This window comes from Peromyscus eremicus, chromosome 7 (genome assembly GCF_949786415.1).
Source record: "Peromyscus eremicus chromosome 7, PerEre_H2_v1, whole genome shotgun sequence".
NCBI classification, from domain to species: domain Eukaryota; kingdom Metazoa; phylum Chordata; class Mammalia; order Rodentia; family Cricetidae; genus Peromyscus; species Peromyscus eremicus.
In genome coordinates, this window is record NC_081422.1 from 32,552,135 (window position 1) to 32,575,227 (window position 23,093).

The window sequence follows — 23,093 nt, forward strand, 5'->3', positions numbered from 1 at the left end:
GACATGATGATATGATAAAATACAGAGGGTTATTCCAATTTTTTTGTATTTGTTGAGATTTCCTTTGTGACCAATATGTGGTTAGTTTTAGAGAAGATTCCATGAGATACTGAGAAGAAGGTATATTCTTTTGTGTGGGTGGAATGTTCTATAGATGTCTGTTAAGCCCATTTGAGTCATAGCATCTGGTAGTTCCCTTATTTCTCTTTTAAGTTTCTGTCTGGCAGACCTGTTCATTGGTGAGAGTGGGGTGTTTAAGTCTCTCACTATTAGTGTGTGGGATTTGATGTGTTGTTCAAGCTTTAGTAATGTTTCTTTTACCTATGTGTGTGCCCTTGTATTTGGGGCATAAATGGTCAGAACTGAGACCTCATCTTGATAGATTTTTCCTGTGATGAGTATGAAATGTCCTTCTCCATCTCTTTTGATCAATTTTAGTTTGAAGTCCATTTTGTTAGATATGAGGACAGCTACACCAGTTTGTTTCTTAGGTCTGTTTGATTGGAAAGTCTTTACTCTGAGGTAGTGTCTTTGAAGTTGAGGTGTGTTTCTTGTATGCAGCAGAAGGATGGATTATGTTTTCATATCTATCCTGTTAGCCTGTGTCTTTTTATAGGCAAATTGAGTCCATTGATATTAATGGATATTAATGACCAGTGATTGTTAATTCCTGTTATTTTTTGTTGGTATGTGTGTTTCCCTTCTTTGGGATTTGCTAGTATGGGATTATCTATTGCCTGTGTTTTCATGGGTGCATCTAACTTCCTTGGCTTGGAGTTTTACTTCTAGTGCTTTCTTTGAGCTGAATTTGTGGACAGGTGTTGTTTAAATCTGGTTTTGTCATAGAATATCTTGTTTACTCTGTCTATGGTGATTGAAAGTTTTGCTGGTTATAGTAGTCTGGGAAGGCATCCATGGTCTTAGTGTCTGCATAACGTCTGTCTAGGACCTTCTGGCTTTCAGAGTCTCCATTGAGAAGTCAGGTGTTATTTTGATGGGTCTGCCTTTATATGTTATTTGGCCTTTTTCCTTTGCAACTCTTAATATTCTTTCTTTATTCTGTATGTTTAGTGTTTTGATTATTATGTGCAAGGGTATTTTTTTTTTTTGTCTAGTCTATTTGGTGTCCTGTAAGCTTCTTGTACCTTCATGGGCATGTCCTTCTTTAGGTTAAGAAAATTTTCTTCCATGATTTGGTGGAATATATTTTATGTGCCTTTGAGATGGAATTCTTCTCCTTCTTCTATCCCTATAATTCTTAGGTTTGGTCTTTTCATGGTGTCCCAGATTTCCTGCATGTTTTGTGTTAAGAATTTGTTGGATTTAATATTTTCTTTGATCAATAAATCTATTTCATCTATTGTATCTTCAGCACCTGAGATTCTCTCTCTCATCTCCTGTATTCGGTTGGTTATGCTTGCATCTGTAGTTCCTGTTTGTTTACCCAGATTTTCCATTTCCAGAATTCCCTCAGTTTGTGTTTTCTTTATGGACTCTATTTCCATTTTTGAGTCTTGAACTGTTTTCTTCACCTATTTGATTATTTTTTCTTGGTTTTCTTGGCTTTTTTGAGGGATTTATTGATTTATTCCAATTTTTGTTTGTTTTTTTTCCCTCCATTTCTTTAAGGGAATTTTTCATTTCCTCTTTAAGGGCCTTTATGATCTTCATAAAGTTATTTTTAAAGTCATTTTCATCTGCTTCATCTGTGTTGGGATGTTCAGGTCTTGCTGTTTTAGAACCACGAAGTTCTGGTGGTGCTATATTGCTCTTTATGTTGTTGAATGTATTCTTGCACTGGTGTCTACCTGTCTCTTCCTCTAATCAGTACAGGTGGGGTCTGTGGCTCTGGGGGTTGCTGAGGCTTCTGTGGAAGGTTGGTGGGGGCAGGGAGGATGCTGCTGCCAGGTTGCTTGGGGCTCTTCCTCCAAATGGTGTAGGTGGGGCCTGTGGCTGCAATGGTTGCTCTTCCACCAATCTGGGACTGAGGTAGGTGGGGGAAGGGTGTAGGATGTACCCCCATGGGGATAGGACCTAGACATCTGGGCTGTCCAGCAGGCACTAGGTCATTCACCTCTTCTGACAATCAGGTGCAGGTGGGGACTGTGGCTTCAGTGGTCGCTGATGTGGTAGGGGATAGCTGGGAGATGCTGCTGCGGAGTTGCTGAGACCGAGGGGGTGGGGGAGGAGTCTGGAATGTGTCCCTGGGGGCTAGGACCTAGAGGGTAGGGGTGTCCAGCCGGGGTGTCCAGCCAGCATCTCAGACACTCACCTCTTCCGCCAATAAATGCAGGTGGAGGCTGTGGTCAATGATACAGTGGGGGATGATTGGGGGCGGGGGATGCTGCTGCTTGGGTTGCTGGGACTCCACCCTTCTTCTCCCTGTATCTCCATTTGGCTATCCCTCCCAACTTTATTCTGCCTGGCTATAGGCCAAAACAACTTTATTATCTTTTTTTTTTTTTTTTTTTTTTTTTTTGGTTTTTTGAGATGGGTTTCTCTGTGTAGCTTTGTGCCTTTCCTAGAACTCACTCTGTAGCCCAGGCTGGCCTCGAACTCACAGAGATCCGCCTGCCTCTGCCTCTCAAGTGCTGGAATTAAAGGCGTGCCCCACCACCACCTGGCAACAACTTTATTATCAACCAATGAGAGAAACACATATTCACAGTGTACAGATGGACATCCCACAGCAGACACATGTATACATGCAAGCACTCATACATATACATGAAGAAGAAGAAGAGAACAACTGGGCCCTCATATAATGTTTATTGTTAACTGTCCACTATTCTAGAATTCTTCCTGTATTAAACCATTTAATTCTTTTAATAATGCTGTGAGATTAGCCTCATTTCTTAGATGAAGAACTTGTTGCAGGTCACAGAAGTGGAATTTGAAGCCAGGCATTCACTTTAGAATCCGTAGACTTACCCAAGATGACTGTGTCTTACTCTTTTTTTTTTTTTTTTAATTATTTTATTTATTATGTATACAGTATTCTGTCTGCATATGTCCCTGCAGGCCAGAAGAGGGCACCAGATCTCATTACGGATGGTTGTGAGCCACCATGTGGTTGCTGGGAATTGAACTCAGGACCTCTGGAAGAGCAGTCGGTGCTCTTAACCACTGAGCCATCTCTCCAGCCCCGACTGTGTCTTATGCTTAAACGGGAACCACTAATACACAAGAGGTAGAGCCAGGAAGACAAGGAGTCCTTGGCTATAGTAGAACTTGTCCAAATAAATTAATTCTGTAACTTCCTTAGACTTCCTTATTCTGCAAACTTAATAAACTATGGTGGCAGTATGTGTGTATATGTGTGTATTTGAGACAAGGTCTCATTATGTAGTTCTGGCCTTGAACTCATGTAGAACAGGCTGGCCTTGAACTCACAGAACTCCATCTGCCTCTGCCTCCTGAGGCTATAGTGGCATTTTAATATGGCAGATGAAGGTAGTTGTCTCTGACTTTATTACCAATTACGTAATCCTTTGGCTTTCCAACAACTACCATACCATTCTGTAACTGTGGCTGACCTCAGCTTTTTCTTTTCCTTTCAAAAACCTAACATAAATTTGTTAGTTAAAAACACATCACAAACACACAAAAGAAAAAAAAATAAACCTACCACATAGTTTATTAATAATATCATTGGTCAGTTGCCTCATTATAAGTCTGCTTTAAAACAAAAGAAACCTGGAGACTTAAACTTTGTTTTTTGTTTCTGTTTTAATTATCTTGTGTGGGGGCTGGAGAGATGGCTCAGTAGTTACTCTGTCAGGGGACTCAGACCCCACATGATAGCTCACAAAGTCCTGTAACTCTAGTTCCAGGGGATCTATCTGATGTCCTTCTCTGCCCTCACCAGGACCAAGCCCCACAGAGTACACACACATGCAGGCAAACATTTATATACATAAAACAAAAACAAACACATAATTTAAAATGAATTGTGTGTGTGTGTGTGTGTGTGTGTGTGTGTGTGTGTGTGTGTGTGAACACACATGGCATGTCACCTGTGTGAAGGTCACAGGACAACAAATGAGAGTTGGTTATCTCCTTCCACCAGGTGGGTCCCCAGGGATGGAATTTAGGTCTTTGGGCTTAGCAGTAAATACCTTTCCTTGCTATCTATCCAGCCACTACAGAGGTTTTAAAGTTAAGGATCCAAGATAAACATTAACTTAGATAAACAAAGTTAAGGTTTACTGGGTTTTTTTGTTGTTGTTGTTTTCTTGAGACAGAGTTTCTCTGTGTAGCCCCTGCTGTCCTGGAATTCACTCTGTAGACCAGGCTGGCCTCGAACTCACAGGAATCCGCTTGCCTCTGCCTCCCGAGTGCTGGAATTAAAGACGTGCACCACCACATGGAATATGGAAATTGGCCGCTCCAGAGGCAGGTGGATTTGAGTTCCAGGCCAGGCTGGTCTACAGAGCGAGTTCCAGGAAAGCTAGAGCTACACAGAGAAATCCTGTATCAAAAAACAAACCAAAAAACCCAAAAACATACAAACAAAGAATACAGATGTACCTTACAGCTATGTGCTACTTCGGTGTTCAAGATTTTACAGAAATATTCAGGAGAGGCAGATGTGTGCTAACTTATCACCAGGCCAGAAAAGCTGTCATAACTGGCGGTGCTACTGATTTCCCTGTATTTGACCATATGGAAAACTGGTAAGTTCTATACGACTTCCAAATCACAGAGGATTGAGATACTTGAGTAGCCATTCTGCAGGGCTCTGGAGCTCTTTCGTGCCCCCATTATAAAGACTGTACAAAAGCAAGGAAGGCACGTAGTGACTCACTGGCTACACACACCTACCCGGAGTAACAAAACAGACCAGGCGTGGAGCCCAGGGCTTGTGGGTGTGGCTCAGTGGCAGGGTGTTTGCCCAGCAGAACACGTGAGTGGAATCAGTTACTATAGTAGATGAGGTTTTTGCGAAGCTTAGCGTACACACTCTAGCTTCTATCTGCTCTTAAAAGCCTCGTCCAGAACTGCTTTCTGCTTCCCCGACACACCCTTTGTAGGTTTCCCTAGTCTCCCCGCTGGACATCAGTCTCTGTACCTAAAGGCGGGCTTAGAGGGAGGACAGGCACGGGGAGGAGACAGGAAAATAGAAATAAGTCAATTCGTCCTTAACTGGAGCCCTTCATGGGCCTCACCCTGCTGTGGGGGCTGAGATTGGAGAGGAAGTGGGGAGGCTCCCATCGGTCCTTCACTCCCGCGCCCTCACGCCCCCACCCTTCTCTGCTCGGGGCTCCGGCGCGCCCGGTCCCCGCCCGTCGCCTCCGGAGGGGCGCGGCCGGCGCCAGCGCGCTCCGGGGCAACAGCGGAGATCTCCGGGCCGCTCGAGCCCACCGGACAGGTCCTCCGTGCCCTGAGCCTGCAGCGAGCCGCCCAGCCCCGAGCCAGGCCCCAGGGCAACCCCGGAGACCGCGGTGGCCGGATGCGCGGGCGCGTCACTTCCGGGCGGTGCAGCGGCGGCGGCTTGGAAGATGGCTGCGCCCTGTGGCTCGGAGCTGCCCGCCAACTCGCCGCTCAAAATCCCTAAGATGGAGGTGCTCTCCCCAGCTTCTCCTGGCGACCTGAGCGACGGGAACCCATCACTGTCCGACCCTTCCACGCCGCGAGGAGCCTCCCCTCTCGGGCCGGGCAGCGCGGCGGGCTCGGGGACCGCGGCGTCCGGGGGTCTCGGGCTGGGGCTGGGGGGCCGCAGCGCTGCCTCGTCCTCGGTCTCCTTCTCGCCCGGCGGTGGCGGCGGCGGTGGCGGGGCCGCGGCGGCCGCCGCCGCCGCCTGCCGGGGCATGTCGTGGACGCCGGCAGAGACTAACGCGCTCATCGCTGTGTGGGGCAACGAGCGGCTGGTGGAGGCGCGGTACCAGCAGCTGGAGGGAGCCGGCACGGTATTCGGCAGCAAGGCCCCCGGGCCGGCCATGTACGAGCGCGTGTCCCGGGCCCTGGCCGAGCTGGGCTACGAACGGACCCCGTCCCAGTGCCGGGAGCGCATCAAGGTAACCGGCCGCCCTGCCCGGGGCAGCGAACCAGAGGCATTAGAAGGCGGGGAAGCGGGCCTGGGGGCGGGGGCCGGGCCGAGCACGGGGCTCCCCTCCCGGGCCCCGGGTGCCCCTCGCGTCTCCTCCGCCTCTTTCTTCTCTCGCTGGGAAGGGGCGCTTCTTTCCAGATGGCCGCCAGCCCGTAGGTTTCCTGAGTTTGAAGTTGGGCGTGTCTGCCGCCGCCCCTCTTTCTTGCCAATTGAGGATGTTCCTGCGCTCTGAAGTTTCTTATTGTGCGCGGGGCCGCACTGTCGCCGGTGCTGTCGCCCTTACTGCTTTGTTCCCAGGTAGAGGGGCTCTCAGGCTGAAGCTTTCCAGTTGGGATGGGGTTGAGGAAGGGCAGCAGGGGGCCAGATGAGCGTCCAGTGTAAGATTTTTCAGTAAGCGATGGAGTTTTAAGAAAGAACCTTGGGATGGCTGACCTTTTGTGCCGGTGGCATTGCTTGTCACTTGAGGCGGTAAGGACTAGCAAGATTTGAGATGCTTTTGGAGAGTTGGAGAGGCTTAGTGAAAGACAGGTCGTGTATTGTTACCGTGGAGGTAAAGGACGCCTTGAATGTTAGTCTGGATGAGGGCTGGCTGCATTGGAATTTGGATTGGCGATCTCTTTTAAAGTTAGCTTCGCTGGAGGGCTTCTATTTCTGAGGATGCCCCTTCTTGACACCCAGTTTTTATACTGCTTTAGTTTCCATGCCCGATGCTGACAAGTAAAACAGTGTGCATCTGGCCATCCTTGTGCATCTGCATGTTTAAATGCGGAGGCTTAATGTGGGCTAAATTTTACCATCAGCCCGCGAGTATCGCTTTGCTGTTTCTTTCTAATGATTTGTCTAGGCGTTCGTATCTGTCTTTGCAGACAAGGAGCTGTATTTTAGTTATGTTCTAGAGTCTGCTAAAAGTTTTTTCCCAGTTGTCATTGAAAACGTTTACAGTACTTAGTCATAGTGTTCATTTCTGATAGTGCAGGTACTTTTTCTGGGGAATGAAAAACCACCAAGAATAGTCATAGCTGAGAATAACCACATTAGCAAACAGCTGTAGAACCCAATAAGAACAGTTGTAAGAGTAGGCACACTGAATCGAGGAGATTGTGCCAGAGTTCATGAAGTCTTGGCTTCTGTGTTGTTTACTTGAAGACATTGTTACTTAGAAAACTTGGTCTAGAATCAGCTGTTTCATTATTGCCAACTGTTCACGGAATTTGGCACCCATTAGAAAGTTAAGTTAGATTATTTGATAATGTACATCCATTGTTAAACAAGAAAGTAATTGAAATAATTGTAACAGTGAAAAACTGTTGTTCTTCGGATTTCATTCATTGCTCTCTGTTCAGGGTCATTCTTGTTAAGTTTGGGGCAGTTTCTTTGCACTGCTGTCCACAAACTTTTCTGGAGTTCAGAGAGTGTCTTGGGCATTTGTAAACTATGCCTGTTTTCTTGATTTTTATTCATAGGACTTTCAAAGTGTACTATCAAAACCTTGCTGAATATAAATCTCTCCATAAAATTGTTTCTCAAACAACCAGGGAATATCTAGTTGGAATGCTTCATTGTCCAGTTATGAGAAGGAAATCTAAAGCAAAGAAAGGAGATTGAGCCTCTGAAGAATTTAGAGGATCAGTTTACCTGTTTTCAGACAGGTAAGACCAAGTTGACCTCCAACTTTGAGTGTTTTGAGATTCTGAGATGATGGTTCTCTGATACACTGCAGCAATTCACAGACAAGGCGGGATAATACATGTTTTGTTTTGTAAAGTGCTTCGCTCTAAACGATTTGGATCAAGGAACTCAGACTCTCTTGCTAATGTTGCCATTTCCTGCCAGAATTAAAGATTCTTTAAGGACAAGTTCTGATCTGCCTTGTCCATCAGTGTACCCCACCACACAGTAAGCACTGAATACTTCGGTCACCAAATGAAGTTTAGAAGGAATTTTGGAAGGTGTTCTTTTTCTTTTTCTTTTTTTTTCTTTTTTTTTTTTTTTTGCTTTTTGTTGCTGTGATAAAACACTGTCCAAAACCAATGTCGGGAGGAAAGGGTTTATTTTTATTTGGCTTACAGGTTACAGTCTTATTATTTAGGGAAGCCACGTATCTTGGTTAAGTTTTTAATTGCTGTGAAGAGACACCATGACCAAGGTAATTTATTAAAGGCAGCATTTAATTGGGGGCTTGATTACAGTTTCAGAGGGTGAGATTAGGACCATCATGGTGGGAAGCAGGGCAGCAGGCAGGCAGGCAGGCATGGGGCTGGAGCAGTAGCTAAGAGCTTACATCTGATCCTCAAGCAGAAGGCAGAGAGAAAGAAACTGGGCCTGGCTGGGCCTTTGAAACCTTAAAGCTCACCCCCAGTGACATACTTTAATCCTTCTTAAAACAGTTCCACCAACTAGGGACCAAACATTTAAATATATGAGCCTGTGGGGGCCATTTTCGTTCAAACAACCACACCAGGGCAGAAGCTCAAAGAAGGAATCTGTAGGCAGGAACTGAAGCAGAGACCCCAGAGGAACACTGCTTACTGGCTTGCTTCCCCTGGTTTGGTCAGCAACCCTTTTCTAATAGCCCAGGCACACCTTCCCGGGGATGGCACCATATACAGTGGGCTGGGTCCTCCTTTATCAATTAGCAATTGAGAAATGCCTTACAGACATGTCTACAACTAGTTTGATTGAGGCCTTTTTTTCCAACTGAGGTTCCTTCTTCTCAGGTATGTCTAGGTTTCTGTCAAGTTGATAAAAACTGATTGAATGTGTAAAAGTTTTTAGCATTGTTAGTAAAGTTAAAAATACAGACTTTGGAACCAAATTTGAAAAAATATTGTATTAAAGCTAAGCTTTGAAGGGCTGAGGCGTTGTAACTCTGTGGTAGAGTGCTTGCCTATTTTTCTACAAGGCCTTGCAGTCAATCCCCAGCACCTTGGACAAATAAACAAACTCTTAATAAATCCCTAGGCTTTGTCCCTTTAGAAAACTGTAAATGTGATCGTAATCACTGATGCAAATGTAGTCACTGAAATCATGTAATTAGGAGATAGCTGCCCAGGGAATGGAGATCAGACTTAGGAAAAATACAACCTTAAGTTCTCAGAGTCTTTGACCTAAAAACAAATCTTTGGGTTCCAGTTTTTAGAGCTGCCATCTTAGAACAGGTAATTCCGAAGCCTCTTGTCGCTGTTGTATTGATGAGAAATGAAAGAGAAATGCAGGGGCTGGAGACAGGACTTGGCTTAAACATGCTTGCAGCACCTTAGGTGGTTCCTTAGTACTCATATGGGGCAGCTTACAACCACTTGTAATTTCACCTGCAGGGGATCTAATGCCCTCCTCTTCTGGCCTCTGTGGGCACCCACACATACATGGGATGCTGGTATACACATACACATAGGCATGCGTTCATGCACATAAATAAATCTGAAAAAAAATCCTTTGTCTTCAGTTGTACAAAATAAATGAAGAGAACCAGAAAGTTTGTTCTTTTTTCTTTTTTTTTTTTTTTTTTTAAGATTTATTTATCTTTGGGGGGGTGGGGGGGTTGGTTTTGAGACAGGGTTTCTCTGTGTAGCCTTGGCTTTCCTGGAATTTGCTCTGTATACCAGGCTAGCTTTGAACTCAGAGATCCACTTGCCTCTGCCTCCCGAGTTCTGGGATTAAAGGTTTGCACCACCACCACCCACCTATTTATTTTATCTTAAGTGAGTGTTTTGCCTGGATGTGTGTGTGCTTGCCAAAGTTAGCTAGAGGGCATTGGATACCTGGAACTGGAGTTATGGATGGTTGTGAACTACCAAGTGGGTGGGTGCTAGGAACCAAACCCTGGGTTCTCAGCAAGAGCAAGTGCTCATTACCACTGAGCCATCTCTCCAGCCATCAAACCAGGAAGTCCTTATAATGTAGCTTATTTAAATGTAAGCTCAGAGGTAGGGTGTTAGAGGTGTTAGAGCTTGTACTAGTTTGTGGAATTGCCCTGGGTTCCATTCTCAACATTGCGGAGCAGACAAAAAGAACTCCTTAAGAGGATGTAGGCAATACTGTAGTTACTGCCCAACCCATTGCTCCCTTTAGTGTTCTCTGTAAACTATTAGAATTACAAATTCACAAAAGCTTTAATAACAGGCTTGCATGAAGAAAGATACCACGTGAGTCAGTTTTATTTCTTTTGTAGTATATTTGAAATTGCTGTAAATACTCAGTTATGTAAAGTCAGAAAGGGGAGTTGAAAAGATGTCTCAGCAATTGAGAAGAGAACTGTTCTTCTTCCATAGCATCTGGGTGTTGGTTCTCAGCATCCATATGTAAGTTCACAAACATCTCATTCCAGGGGATCTGATGTCCTCTTCTGACCTCCAGGGAAACCAGCCACACAGTGATGCACAGACATACATGCAGACAAAATACCTATACATATTAAATGGAGTGTGGGGTGTATTTAGAGATAGATATCAGTAAAAAATTTTTCAGTTTTTTGAGACAGGGTTTCATGTAGCCTAGGCTGTCTTTGAACTTGATATGTAGTTGAGGCTGGTCTTGAACTTCTGATCCTCCTGCTTCTACCTTGTGAGTGTTGGGATTATAGAACTGTGCCACCATGCTCATCTCTAGTAAATAGTTTCTTGATTTGAAAAGAGATGAATAGTAAGCAATTTTCCATTTAGATAATATTTCTCTCTTTCTCTCTCTCTCTCTCTCTCTCTCTCTCTCTCTCTCTCTCTCTCTCATTTCCTTTCCCTCTCCTTTTCTTTCTTGATTTTTTGAGACAGGATTTCTCTATGTAGCTTTGGTTCCTGTCCTGGAACTCACTCTAGACCAGACTGGCCTCAAACTCACAGAGATCCACTTGCCTCAGCCTCCAGAGTCTGAGATCAAAGGTGTGTGCCACCACTGCCTGGCCCCATTTAGATAGTTTCTAACATGGAGCAGCCGTCCTCATAAGAAGGCATGGGAAAGCTGACTCCTCTTGTAGCCCCTTGCCCAGTTATGTTCTTTAAGTATATTACTTCTCTGGAGTGTGCTTGTTATTTATACAATGAAAGTGTTAAGATTATAAATATTAATAACTTTTGAACTTGGTTACTGAAGTTCAGCTTTTTAATATTGTTCACGTGGCTATATTTTAATTGAAGGTCAGATATAAACATTGTTTAGAGTTGTAGAGTTTCATTTGATGTCTGCCATGATGTTAGTATTTTTTCTGGTTTTGTTGGTTTTTTTGGGGGGGGGGTAAAATAGAAGTGTTTGAAACTGCTTTGCTACATAGATTGTTTATTCTGAAATTTTCTTGCATCTTGTTTGCCAGAAGAAAATGTGTTTGCTAACAATTCCAGCCTAGTTTTGGAGTCAGATAAACAAATATAGAGAGCTGTTTTTTTCTTTTTCTTTTTGTGTTGTTTTGTTTACCTTGTATGTTTTTTTTTTTCTTTTTCTGTAAACTTTTTCTTTGTATATTCGTTCACCAAATGGACCTTGTTATGTGTGGGGCTGTCTGCTAGTCATTAGGATACAAAAAGAACTGCTAAGTACAGTTTCTGTAGTCTGAAGTGCTTTTATTCCAGCTGAAGCTTGTGTACACACACCGAAGAGTTGAGAAGATGTGTGAAATACAAATGATGATAGACAGAGTGGTACTTGATTAAATGACATAGAACTAAAGCAAACTGTAAGTGTGCTAACTTCAAAAGAGGAGCCATCTTCTCCATCCATCTTCAGTAGTTGAGAGATGATCTTGACTTAGAATTCACGAAAGCATTCACTTCTGAGCCAGATGCCACATTCACACTTCAGTCAATCTGATGCACTGCAAACCTCATTCTCAAGTCCCATATTTTTGGATGTTCATCAAAAATGTGCCTCTTGAGAGTTGGCTTTATGTCTCTGAACAGATGTATATGTCTAGCTTTGCCTGCAGTTGAAAGCCAAGGTGACTGTGTGTGTGTGTGACCTAACAAACTTGCCTTTGCTGTGTGTGTTCCTGGTTACCCATCTGAGTAGTCTTCTGTCTAGCAAACAAAACAATTTTCTTGGGACACTGCTTAGATTTGTGCATTGAAAAACATTTTGTAGTGTAGCACCCAAATCACAATACAATGTATTCTCTGTTTGTGAGAACCAATAGAGCCGAGATAACTTGGAGCCAAAAGATGCCACTCTCTTTGTACAAGCATTTTAATGGACTACCCATCCCTGAGGACTTTCTGTGATGTTTTTGACAAGACTTTTCTTCTTCTTTGTATTGAAAGATCTCCAAGAAATGTTGTAAGCCACATCAATAGATCCAGTTAGATCTTTCTCTTACCATTTGTTACATATTCTGTTGTTCCTATCTTACTGTCATGTGAAAGCTTGTTTATCACTTAAAAGTTTACTTGTTTGGGGTTGGGAGTGTGGTTCAGTGGTAGTGGTAGAACATTTATTTGCCAAGCATTGTAAGACCTTGGGTTGTATCCATAGCACTGTATGAAACTGTAACAGCCACCAAAACCTGTTTCCTTTGAGCAGAGTGTGGTGGCTCATGCCTGTAATTCCAGCACTTGGGAGGTTGAGCAGATTAAAGCTGGCCTGGCTATATAAAGAGGTCAAGGTCTTCCTGAGCTAAGTTATCAAAGCCCTGTCTGTCTCATGAATCTTATACTAGGGCTTTCAGCTTTAAAGAGATAAAACAAGCTCCCACTAGAACTGTGAATGAGTAGAGTTCTTAGTTATATCCTGGCCTTTTTTTTTTTTTTTTTTTTTAAATCTTTTATCTAATGAGTAGTAAATGTCTATCTGGGTCTGGTGGCTTACATTTGTATCCAGCACTCAGGAGGAGGCAGAGGCTGGAGGCTTGCAAATTCAAGGCTGGCATGAGCTTTTTGAAACATGCCAAGCTAATTTGGGATACACAGGTGTATTAGTTACTTTTTTCCATTGCTGTAACAAAATATCTGAGAGAAGCAACTTGTAGAAGGAAGGGTTTATTTTGGTTACCAGTTTGCACATGGAGTCCATTGTGGCAGGAAAGTCATGGCAGCAGGAATTAAGGCAGCTGTTAATGTGTTGTGTTCACAGTGAGGAAGCAGAGAGATGAATGCTGCTGTGTAGCTTGCTGTCTGTTTTTTTATTCAGCCTGAGACCCCATCACATGGGGACGATGCCACCAGCATTCAGTTGGTTTCCTTCCTCAGACCTTTCTGGAAACATCTTCATAGATGTATTCATAGTTGTGTTTCCATAAGTGAGTCCAAATTCAATCTTAACCATCACAAAAGCAAACAAACAAACAAAAAACAAGAAAAGTAAAGGGAAACATTTAAAAAGTGTATAGGTGTAACTAGGTATATAGCTGTGGTAGAAACACTTGCCCAGCATGGATAAAAGCCTTGGGTTCCTTCCCCAGGACAGCAGAGGGGTCTTGGTGAAACAGCAGAATCCCAACACTTGGAAGGTGGAGGCAGGACTATCAGGACCTCAAGGTCATTCTTGGCTATATAGAGAGGCTGACCTGGGTTACATGAGATCCTATCTGAAAACCCAAAAAAGGAAAAATATGAAACAAGCCCTGTAGTATAAACAATGTCATCCAATAAAACTTTCAGTGATGATGGAAATGTTTATGTCTGTTAGTTCAGCTTGATTGCTATCAGTTACATGTGACTACTGGCCCCTTGGAATGTGACTAGTGTGCCCAAGTAACTGGATTTTAAATTATCTTTCGTTTCCATTAAGTTACTTAACCACCACAGCCCAGCTCTAAAACAGTCTTTAAAAGGATTCTCTTGGCCACATACAGAGCTCTAGGGGAAGGTCAAAATTCCTTTGACCTGTCATACCATTCTATTTCTCGGTAGGAGGAACCTTGAAATGGTACAGTGTTCTATCTAGGTGGTGATTTTAGTTGAAAAACTAAAAGTATTCTAACCTACATTGACTAGGACAGGTATTAAGTTCCTGGTTCTCTAGCACACAAAGTTCAGGAGGACTTTCTGTGATAGTAGAAAGACCTCTTCACACCTGCATTACCTGTTACAGCAGACACTAACAGGTGCTGTTGAAAAATTGAAATGTTACCAGAGTGACTACAGATGAGTTTGGAATTTAATTTAATATAAATGTGAATAGTCACATGTCTCAGTGCTGTTACATTGGCCAACGCAACTTTGGAATTAGGGTGTGCAGGTTTTTCTGCTGTGTAGTCCCCAAAGACTACATATACCCTCTCAAACATTTTTAGGCAGATAGTAAAAATTTAGGCCAGGGGCTGGAGAAATGGCTCAGGAATTAGGAACATTTGTTTCTACTACAAAGGACCTTGGTTTGGTTCCCAGCAACCACAAAGTGGCTCACAGCTCTTCACACGTCCAGTTCTAAGGGGTCTGTTACTCTCCTCACCTCCATGGGCACCAGGTAAAAAGGTGGTGCACATGAATACATGTGGGTAACAATCACACACATAAGAAAATAAATCTAAAAATCTTTTAAAATTTTATAGGGAATTACTGATACTTAAAATACTTAAACATGGTTTGGGATGAGCAAGACAAAGATGGCTGTAAAATTTATGAAAAATGTGCTCTGAAACTAAAGAATCCTTGTAATATTCTTGTAAGTGTTAGCAGATTTATGGAGTAGGAAATAGTCTAGTTACATTTGAAAGAGGCAATGTCTTGAACCCATTGTTGCTTTGGTCATTCTGAATTAGAGGCCAAACTTTATTCCTAAAATTAAACAGCGGGTTGATACTAATCTCCACGGTTTTCAGGTCCCTGATCAATCAGCAGAGGAAAGCCCTGGGTAGCTTTTGGATATCTTTCTTGCCTGAAAACAGTGGGACTCAATCCTTGAGATCCAGTGTTTAAGTAATAAGGTCTGAAATAAAGACCTTCATTTTTCATTATTTACCGTAAGTATTTGAGAAGTACAGTGGTTGGTGTGCCTTTACCTTACTGGAGTTGTACACCGCAGAACCAGTTACTGGGTAGTGAAGTTTGTGGTTGTGTTGGCATTGATGTGAAGCTCATGTGGGCTCTGCAGTTGTAGTGCTTTGGGAGCACATGGCCTCCCAGGCTCTCAGCTTTCCCTGAAGGTAAAGTGGTGCTCACTTGGGCAGAAGGCAATAGAGTAGATGAGTAGTTGTGTGGTTCTCAGGAGTAATGTAGTCTGGATCCTTCTAAATAGTGAAATTGTTCCAGTTTGTTGTTTTGTTTTGTTTTTGAGACAGACGTTCTCTGTGTAGCTTTGGCTGTCCTGGAACTTGGATTTGTAGACCAGGCTGGCCTTGAATTCAGAGATTCCCTGAACTCTGCTTCCTGAGTGCTGGGATTAAAGGCATGCGCTGCCACCGCCTGGCTGTATTCGAAAATGTTTAAGTGATTACTTAAAAAGCAGTGCCTTTTAATTAAAGAACAATTTGCTGTGTGGTACATGACCTGTGGTGAAGGTGTGATTTAGGATCTGTGAATGATTGCTTCATAGTGTCTTAAATATCTGAAAGGGTAAACTGGTAATTTCAGGATGGCATTTGAGTGAATGTGCCAATTCTAGGTAATGTTTTTGATGAGTTGCGTATTTTTTGTAGTATTGAACTGTACTTGTGTTAATATCTATAATTGCATTCCTTAAAATTGATTTTAAGAAAACCCAAAGTTGTACATCTTTATTTGACTACAACCCACAAGAAGAATATGTTTTGCTCTGAGGACTAGTACTCACATTAATATAACATGTATATATAATAGAAATAAGTTTCAAAAATAATTACGATAGCTTACACTATATAGTGCTATGATAAATGTAGCATTAAGCATGTACCACAGACTGTGCTAAGTGCTTTACAAACGTGGACTTACTGATACTATGTGCACTTTACTCCAGTGTGTTCTGTCCTATTTGAACACAGAGCAGCTTTGGAGCCTCTTTAATAACTATAGATATGGAAACACTAACAGAGATAGCCCCTGCCCCTGCTATGCCCTCTTTGTTGCCCCCTGGCCTCACACTGCTGCTCCTTCTCCCCTATCTTTGCCGGTGTTGGTCCCCTGGTAACTCCACCTGTGGTACGGCTCATCCATCCATTCCGTAGCGCAGCCTAGTGGTCTCCAGACATTGTGTACTAAAAGTGATAGGAGGAAAATGAAAGGAAGGAGGACACTGGCAGCTCGGGGTCCTGCTGTCCCCACATGGAGTATACTCTAGAGATGGCAGAATAGAAGAGCTGGAGAGACGGGAAGGGAAGATTCCCAGAGCCCCTTCCTCCATGGTCCACCCCCCAAGCTTTACATTGGGGAGAGAGGCCTGCCTGACTTCCTGTCTGTGTGTGCTTCTCATGAACCAGCCTGTTACATTAGCAATTCTGTGGGTATGGTTCTTTGCGCTCTTGCACTGCAATAGAACAATGGTAGGTGTCAGCCTTTGCCTTGAGTCTGCAGCAGCAGGGACCCATTCGCAGGGTCATGGAGTAGCCCAGAGATACTTGAGGCCCCCTTGATAAAGTTTGCTATAAGGTGGCACTACAGGGGCCAGGACACCACCTCTTACTCTGTGTCCACAGACTAATCCACCCCTTCTCCCCAGACTGGCCTTCCTCATATGTCCCTTGCTTGAATCCATCCTTTTGACTTAAGGCAGCCCCTGTTCAACCAACCATCTTACTAGCCACCCTCTTGCAGCACTGTGACCCCCCTCCCCTTCCTGTTCCTCATTTACTCCTCTTTTTTGGCAGGGGGGCAAGATTTTGCCTTGTAGCTCAGACTGGCCTAGAACTCACTGTGTAGCTCAGTTTGGTATTGAACTCATGATCTTCCTCCTGCTCCAGCTTTCTGTAATACTGGGACTGTGGCCTGGTACCAGTGACATCTTGACTAGAGCAGTTGCTTCCAGTGTGTACTGTCTCTCTAGCTTTGATGTGGGCTGTTGTCATAAGGCCCTGAAATTGACTTCTCAACCCATCCTACAGTTTGATACAAGAGAACTTGGGAATAGAAGTGGGAAGATCACCCTGGGCTGTATGGCATGAGACCCTGTCTCACCATCTCCCTTACCTACTCCCTAACCCCCTCAAAAGACCTGGAGGATACAGAGGAGAAACCAACATTTTCATTCTGCTCTTTTTGAAAATCGTATTACATTTACTTAGTGTGTATATGGTGTGTGTGTTCTTGGGTGTTCAAGTGCCATGACACATGTGCAGGTCAGCACAACAGCTTTTGGGAGATGACTCTCTCCTTTTACCAATGTGGACCCCAGAGATTGAACTCAGGTCAATCAGGCTTGGTGGCAAGCACCCTGAACTGTCTTGCCAGCCTTGTATTCTTGCTAAAATTTTTTATTTTATATTTAAAATTGTTTATTGTATATGTTTGGGCTTTTTGCCTGCATATGTGTCTGTGCATCACATGTGTGACTGGTGCCTACAGAGGCCAGACAAAGGTGTGTTTCAGGGATCAAACTTAGGTCAGCAGACCAAATGCTTTTACCTGCCTGCTGATCATCACCTTCGCATACTGTGCTCTTCTAGAGTTATTACAACATGGCATGAAGTCCCAGATTCTCCAGTGGAACACTTGGTTGAGTGAAGGGCCAAGGAAAATAGTTGTAAGAAGAAAGGAGACTGGTGAGAAACTGGAGGTCAGGTGATATACCAGGGAAGTGGGGCTTTATCATCACGTAACATAGCGTTTCCAGCCACCTACTGCTATGGCCACCCTTCATTTTATAGCAGTCACTAGCAGCAGTGTGACTAGAGAGGGTAAGAGTGGAGGCATGGTGTTCACTTGGAAGTCATTCTTGCAGTGAGTTAGGCGGATGGTGAGGGCAGCGGCAGCGGCAGCTTGGAAGAAGAGAACAGCTTTCATACCTGGCACAGTTGTGGAGGGATTTGTTGGATCTTCACTTGTTCTAGAACTGCCTGTTTACCTCTGCCAGTTCTTTGCTGTGGTCACAGATGACCTTTGTGGGACTTTATGGCTAAGTTTTAGGCTTCATTACTCACAACCCAGGGAGATAGAAATAGAACACCATGTCAGGACAGCCCTGCCCTGTGGCCTGGAAGATACATTCTTTTAGCCTCCATTCTGTCTGGTTTGGACAGATGTGGACAGAAGGTAGATTATCTTACCCTTTTTTCTTTTTTTAACATTGCCAGAGGGTAAGAACTAAATTCAGATCTAAGATTTCAGTTTAACAAATTGAAAGTATTTTGAGACATGATATTCTGGCAGGCCTAGTACTCCCTAGGTGTATAGCTGGAGAGTTTTCTCTCCAGGTTCCGCCAAGCCCCGGCAGTCCAACAGCCCACTTATAAAATAAACACACAGATGCTTATATTACTTAAACTGTTTGGCCTAATGGCTCTAGCTATCTAGTTCTTACATCTTAAATTAATCCATTTCTATAAATCTATACCTTGCCACATGGCTCGTGGCTTACCGGCATCTTCACATGTTGCTTGTCATGGCGGTGGCTGGCAGTGTCTCCCTCTACCTTCCTGTTCTCTCAGTTCTCCTCTCTGTTAGTCCCGCCTATACTTCCTGCCTGGTCACTGGCCAATCAGTGTTTTATTTATTGACCAATCAGAGCAACACATTTGACATACAGACCGTTCCACAGCATAGGTGGATTGGTTAGCCGTGAAGTTGCAGCAGTCTTCTGTCTCCACTTCTGGAATGCTCAGATTTAAGAGTATGCCACCAGATGGGGCTAGATTTCATATGTTAATTGTCATACAAGTATTCTTTTATCCCTAGGCTGAGATATATTAGCACACCAATTCTCAACCTGTGGGTCTCAACCCCTTGAGTTGAATGACTCTTTCACAGAGGTCGCATATGAAATATCCTGCATATCAGGATATTTATGATTCATAATAGTAGCAAATTACAGTTATGAAGTACCAGTGAAAATAATTTTGTGGTTGGGGGGGTCACCACAACATGAGGAACTGTTTTAAAGGGTCATAGCATTAGGAAGGTTGAGACCCGCTGCATTAACTGTATTTTTTTACCCTTGTGGGAAAGGCACACCCTACCCCCCCCACCCCCAGTGCTATGGAAAGTCATGTTTAGAAAATGAAATAAAATGGGAAAGAACTCTGAGTTTCAAAAATAACTAACAAGTACTACTAGCACTTTGGATATTTATTTATTTATTTGTGATTTTGAGGCAGAGTCTCACTATGTAGCTCTGGTTGTCTTGAACTCTCTTCGTAGACCAGGCTGGCCTCAAACTCACAGAGATTCACCTGGTTCTGCCTCTTGAATGCTGGGATTCAAGACATGCACCACCAAGCCTGTCAGTGCCTTAGATTTAAAAGAGTTTTTAGGGTTATGGGAATAATTTTATCACTGTAGGGGGAACTTACGCACCATGTTCTATTCTGCAAACTTTTGCCTTTGCAGAAACTTCCATATGTATTTAAAATGGGTGTTTAATGAGCCAGTGCCTCTTAGGCATATGCCACAATTATTTGGAGTTTGTAATCTGTGCTGAGCCTTTCCACTGTTTTGATACTAGGTGAAAGGTATCTGCACTTGGAAAAAGACATATATTTAAATCTTTGTAATTATCACCCACTTGTGGCTTAGAATCCTTGAGAGCCTGTGGAAATACTTTGTTTTTCTTGGCACTAACCAAGTATTACCTTTTCACTTAGGATGTGCTATTTAAGCCTTAGGGAAATAATAAATCTGTATCTGTTCTCAGGTATTCTAGGAATAGCAGTCATCATTTCAGTTTTCTGTGTGTTCTCAGCTCTGTTAATGAATAATATAGTTTGCTCTAGCAAATAGTATTGATTTGGTGTAATTGATAGAGTCGACAGGAAGTTGTTTACTTCTGTGTTTTCTAGTTGTCGTTCTTCAGTCTGTGAGACTCCTTTATTGTAATACTCAAACTTCTGAAATTTACAGTACTTTTTCTCCTTAGGTGACTTCATTTATTCAAATACGCCAATTATGTTTATAAGTGATGTTAATCAAACCAAAATAAAAGTTCATATCAATCAAAAACTGCTTTTTATTATTTATTTAATTTATAAGTATTTTTCATTCCATGGAAAGATTGGTTTGTAATTTATAAAGAAGACTGTGTTAGGACAGCAGGTCAACCTTGTATATTATATGTGGTATCTGAACTACTTAACACACAGTCTTAAGGAATGTTTATTCACTCCTCCATCAAATATTTATGGAGCCATTTTCATATGCCAGGTATTGAAGACACTGTGAGTATATCAATGAAAATAATAAACTTTTTTTTTTTTTTTAAAGACAGTAGTTCTAGCTCAGGCTGTCTTTACTGTGTAACTGATGGCTGTGAACTTCTGGTTGGCCCACCTTTGTCTCTCCAATTCTGGGATTACAGGTCTGTTGCCACACCTGGTTACAAAACTGATTTTAAAAAACAAAGCACAGATCCTATATTCTAATAGAAAATGATGATATTTATGTTCTTGCAGTGATGGAGATTGAGCTTAAAGCTTTGCATCTGCTAGGTAGGCACTCTATCGAGATCCCACATATTCCAGTCCTGAGAAAATAGGTTTATTTAAAATAGCTAATTCAAACGAAGTGGTTTACTCCTGTAATTCCAGCACCTGACAGTAGGAGGCAGAAGAGTTTGAGCCCAGCTTGGCTACATAGTGGAAACCTTGTTTCAAAAATAAGTAAGAACAATTAGCACGGGACAGAAGCACCTCAGATGTGATATTTCTGTTAGTGTGTTATTGGCCTCAGTTTGAACACCATACTTTTGAACTTTTGCCAGAGGAATAGGTCCATTGGCTTTTGTTTTGTTGAGAATGGTTTTCATGCTTTTTAATTCTTTTTTTAAATATATATTTATTTTATATATATGATTGACTTGTCTTCATGCACGTCAGAAGAGGGAATCGGATCCCATAACAGATGGTTGTGAGCCACCATGTGGGTGCTGGGAATTGAACTCAGGACCTCTGGAAGAGTAGCAGCCAGTGCTCTTAACCTCTGGTCCATCTCTTCAGCCCCTGTGTTTTTCAATTCTTTCGCATTGTATGCATCCAGGTGACCCTGAGATTCGCCTCACTGAGCAGCAAAGTACTGTATTACTGTTCTGCCAGTGACTGGCGCAGAGTACCCACATCCTCATGAGGCAGGTTCCGTGCACTGTCCAGTCTGGAGCCAAACCAGGCAATTTTCTTTTCTTCCTCAAATTAGGAAACAGCAGGTGGGCTTTGAGAGGTCAAGGTTGTGCCCATTTTAGAACAAAATAAAATATTATTTTCCCTTTATATAATAATGTATCCATACTACAAAACTAAGAAAAATAGAAGTTTTAGTTTCTTCACCATAGTATAGCCACACATTCCTAAAATGTTTATTTTTCAACAAAATTGGTAAACCTTTTAATTTCAGTATATTTTCATGTGTCAAAAACAAGAATTTTGGGCTGGAGAGATGGCTCAGCAGTTAAGAGCACTGGCTATTCTTCCAGAGGACCTGGGTTCAATTCCCAGTACCCACATGGCAGCTCACAACTGTCTTCCAGTTACAGCGGCTCAGACACCATCACACATACATACATGCAAGACAAAACACCAAGGCACACAAAATGAAAATAAATAAATCATTAAAAATTAAAAAATAAAACCAAAACAAGACAGGAATGTGATGGCTTTATTCTATTAAACTCCCAGAAACTGTATGGGTGATTCATGTACATTTAAAAAATTTTTTAATCTTTTGTTTTTCAAGACACAGGGTTTTCCTGTGTAGTTCTGGCTGTCCGGGAACTCACTCTGTAGACCACGCTGGCCACAAACTCACAGAGATCCACCTGCCTCTGCCTCCCTAGTGCTGGGATTAAAGGTGTGCACCACCGCCCAGCATCTCTTGATGTTGATTGCTGTAGTAAGGTTCTTTTTGTGGATTTGAAGGATGTTGAAATAGAGTCCTTTTGTGTAGTCCTGGCTGGCCTTGAACTTGGGACCATTCTCCAAGTGCTGGGATCACTCCTGGTGGTGGGGTTCATTTGAAGGTATCATTCATACTTTATTCTTACAGTGTGCTTTGCTATAACACCTTCATTTTCTGCTTTGCTGCACTTGAGTTTACCTTCGTTCATAAGCTCCTTAGTCTGCACACATTGCGGCTGTATCATTTTGTAACAGTTATAATAGCTAATATGTGTTGAATCAAAGCAATTAGCTACATTGCTTTAAATGCTCTACTTCTCATTTAATGCTCACAACAAATCTGTGATGAAGTCCTATCTTCAGCTCCGCTGTACAGATGGAGAAATTAAGGCACAGAGACGAATTGGGCTAATGTCACAAAGCTAGCAGGTGGTGACAATGGAATAAGCAGTCTCACTCCAGACCCTTTGTTTATGACAACTTGGTTGATTTCCTCCTGTGAATCATCAGCCCACTTTCTTTAAATTTGACAACTGCAGTAATGTTTTTGGAGCATAAAGCATAAATGTAATACCCAAACCATATAGTAGCATCCAGATGGACACACCACTGTGCTTACATATTTTTTCTTTTTTCTTTTCTATCTCCTCCCACCCCCCAACAAAGCGGGGGGGGGGGGGGTCCTCATTTAGCCCAGGCTGGCCTCAAAGTCAGTATGTGGCTGAGGATGACCTTGAACTGCTGATTTTCCAGGATGACCTTGAACTGCTGATTTTCCTGTCTCTTCTCTAGTGCTAGGATTATAGGTATTTGTCACTTGAGTAGTGCTAGGGATCAAACCCAGGACTACATGCATGCTAGGTAAGCATTCTACCAACTTACCAGCTGAGCTACATCTCCAGCCCTCTTAGTATTTTTTTTTTTTCGTGTGTGTGTGTGTGTGTGTGTGTGTGTGTGTGTGTGTGTGTGTGTGTGTGTTTCTGGGATTAAACCCAGGTCCTTTTATATACTGGGCAAGTGCCTATATTTCTCATTGAATTAATTTTCATCATTCCGATTTATGGAATCTATAGCTTGCTATATTCTTTCTTATATTATGATGATAAATCTTGTATCTCACTTGAAATTATGTATTGATTCCAAATAATGTTGTGTGGTTGATCAGGGAAATACAGTTAC

General features: G+C 42.8%; 1 protein-coding gene across 2 annotated transcripts in view; it reads left to right on the forward strand.

Annotated features, from left to right (window-relative positions):
* Window positions 1-5,488: 5,488 nt before the first annotated feature.
* Msantd2 (Myb/SANT DNA binding domain containing 2) overlaps window positions 5,489-23,093 on the forward strand; it is a 34,703-nt gene continuing 17,098 nt past the window's right edge. Inside the window, exon 1 of one of the 2 annotated variants that reach the window (XM_059267643.1) lies at window positions 5,489-6,017. In XM_059267643.1, coding sequence (XP_059123626.1) covers window positions 5,502-6,017 — 516 coding nt within the window. In that variant the 5' untranslated portion in view covers window positions 5,489-5,501. Of the gene's footprint in view, window positions 6,018-7,671; window positions 7,699-23,093 lie in introns of those variants that run through there. The other variant, XM_059267640.1, reaches the window with a different exon arrangement.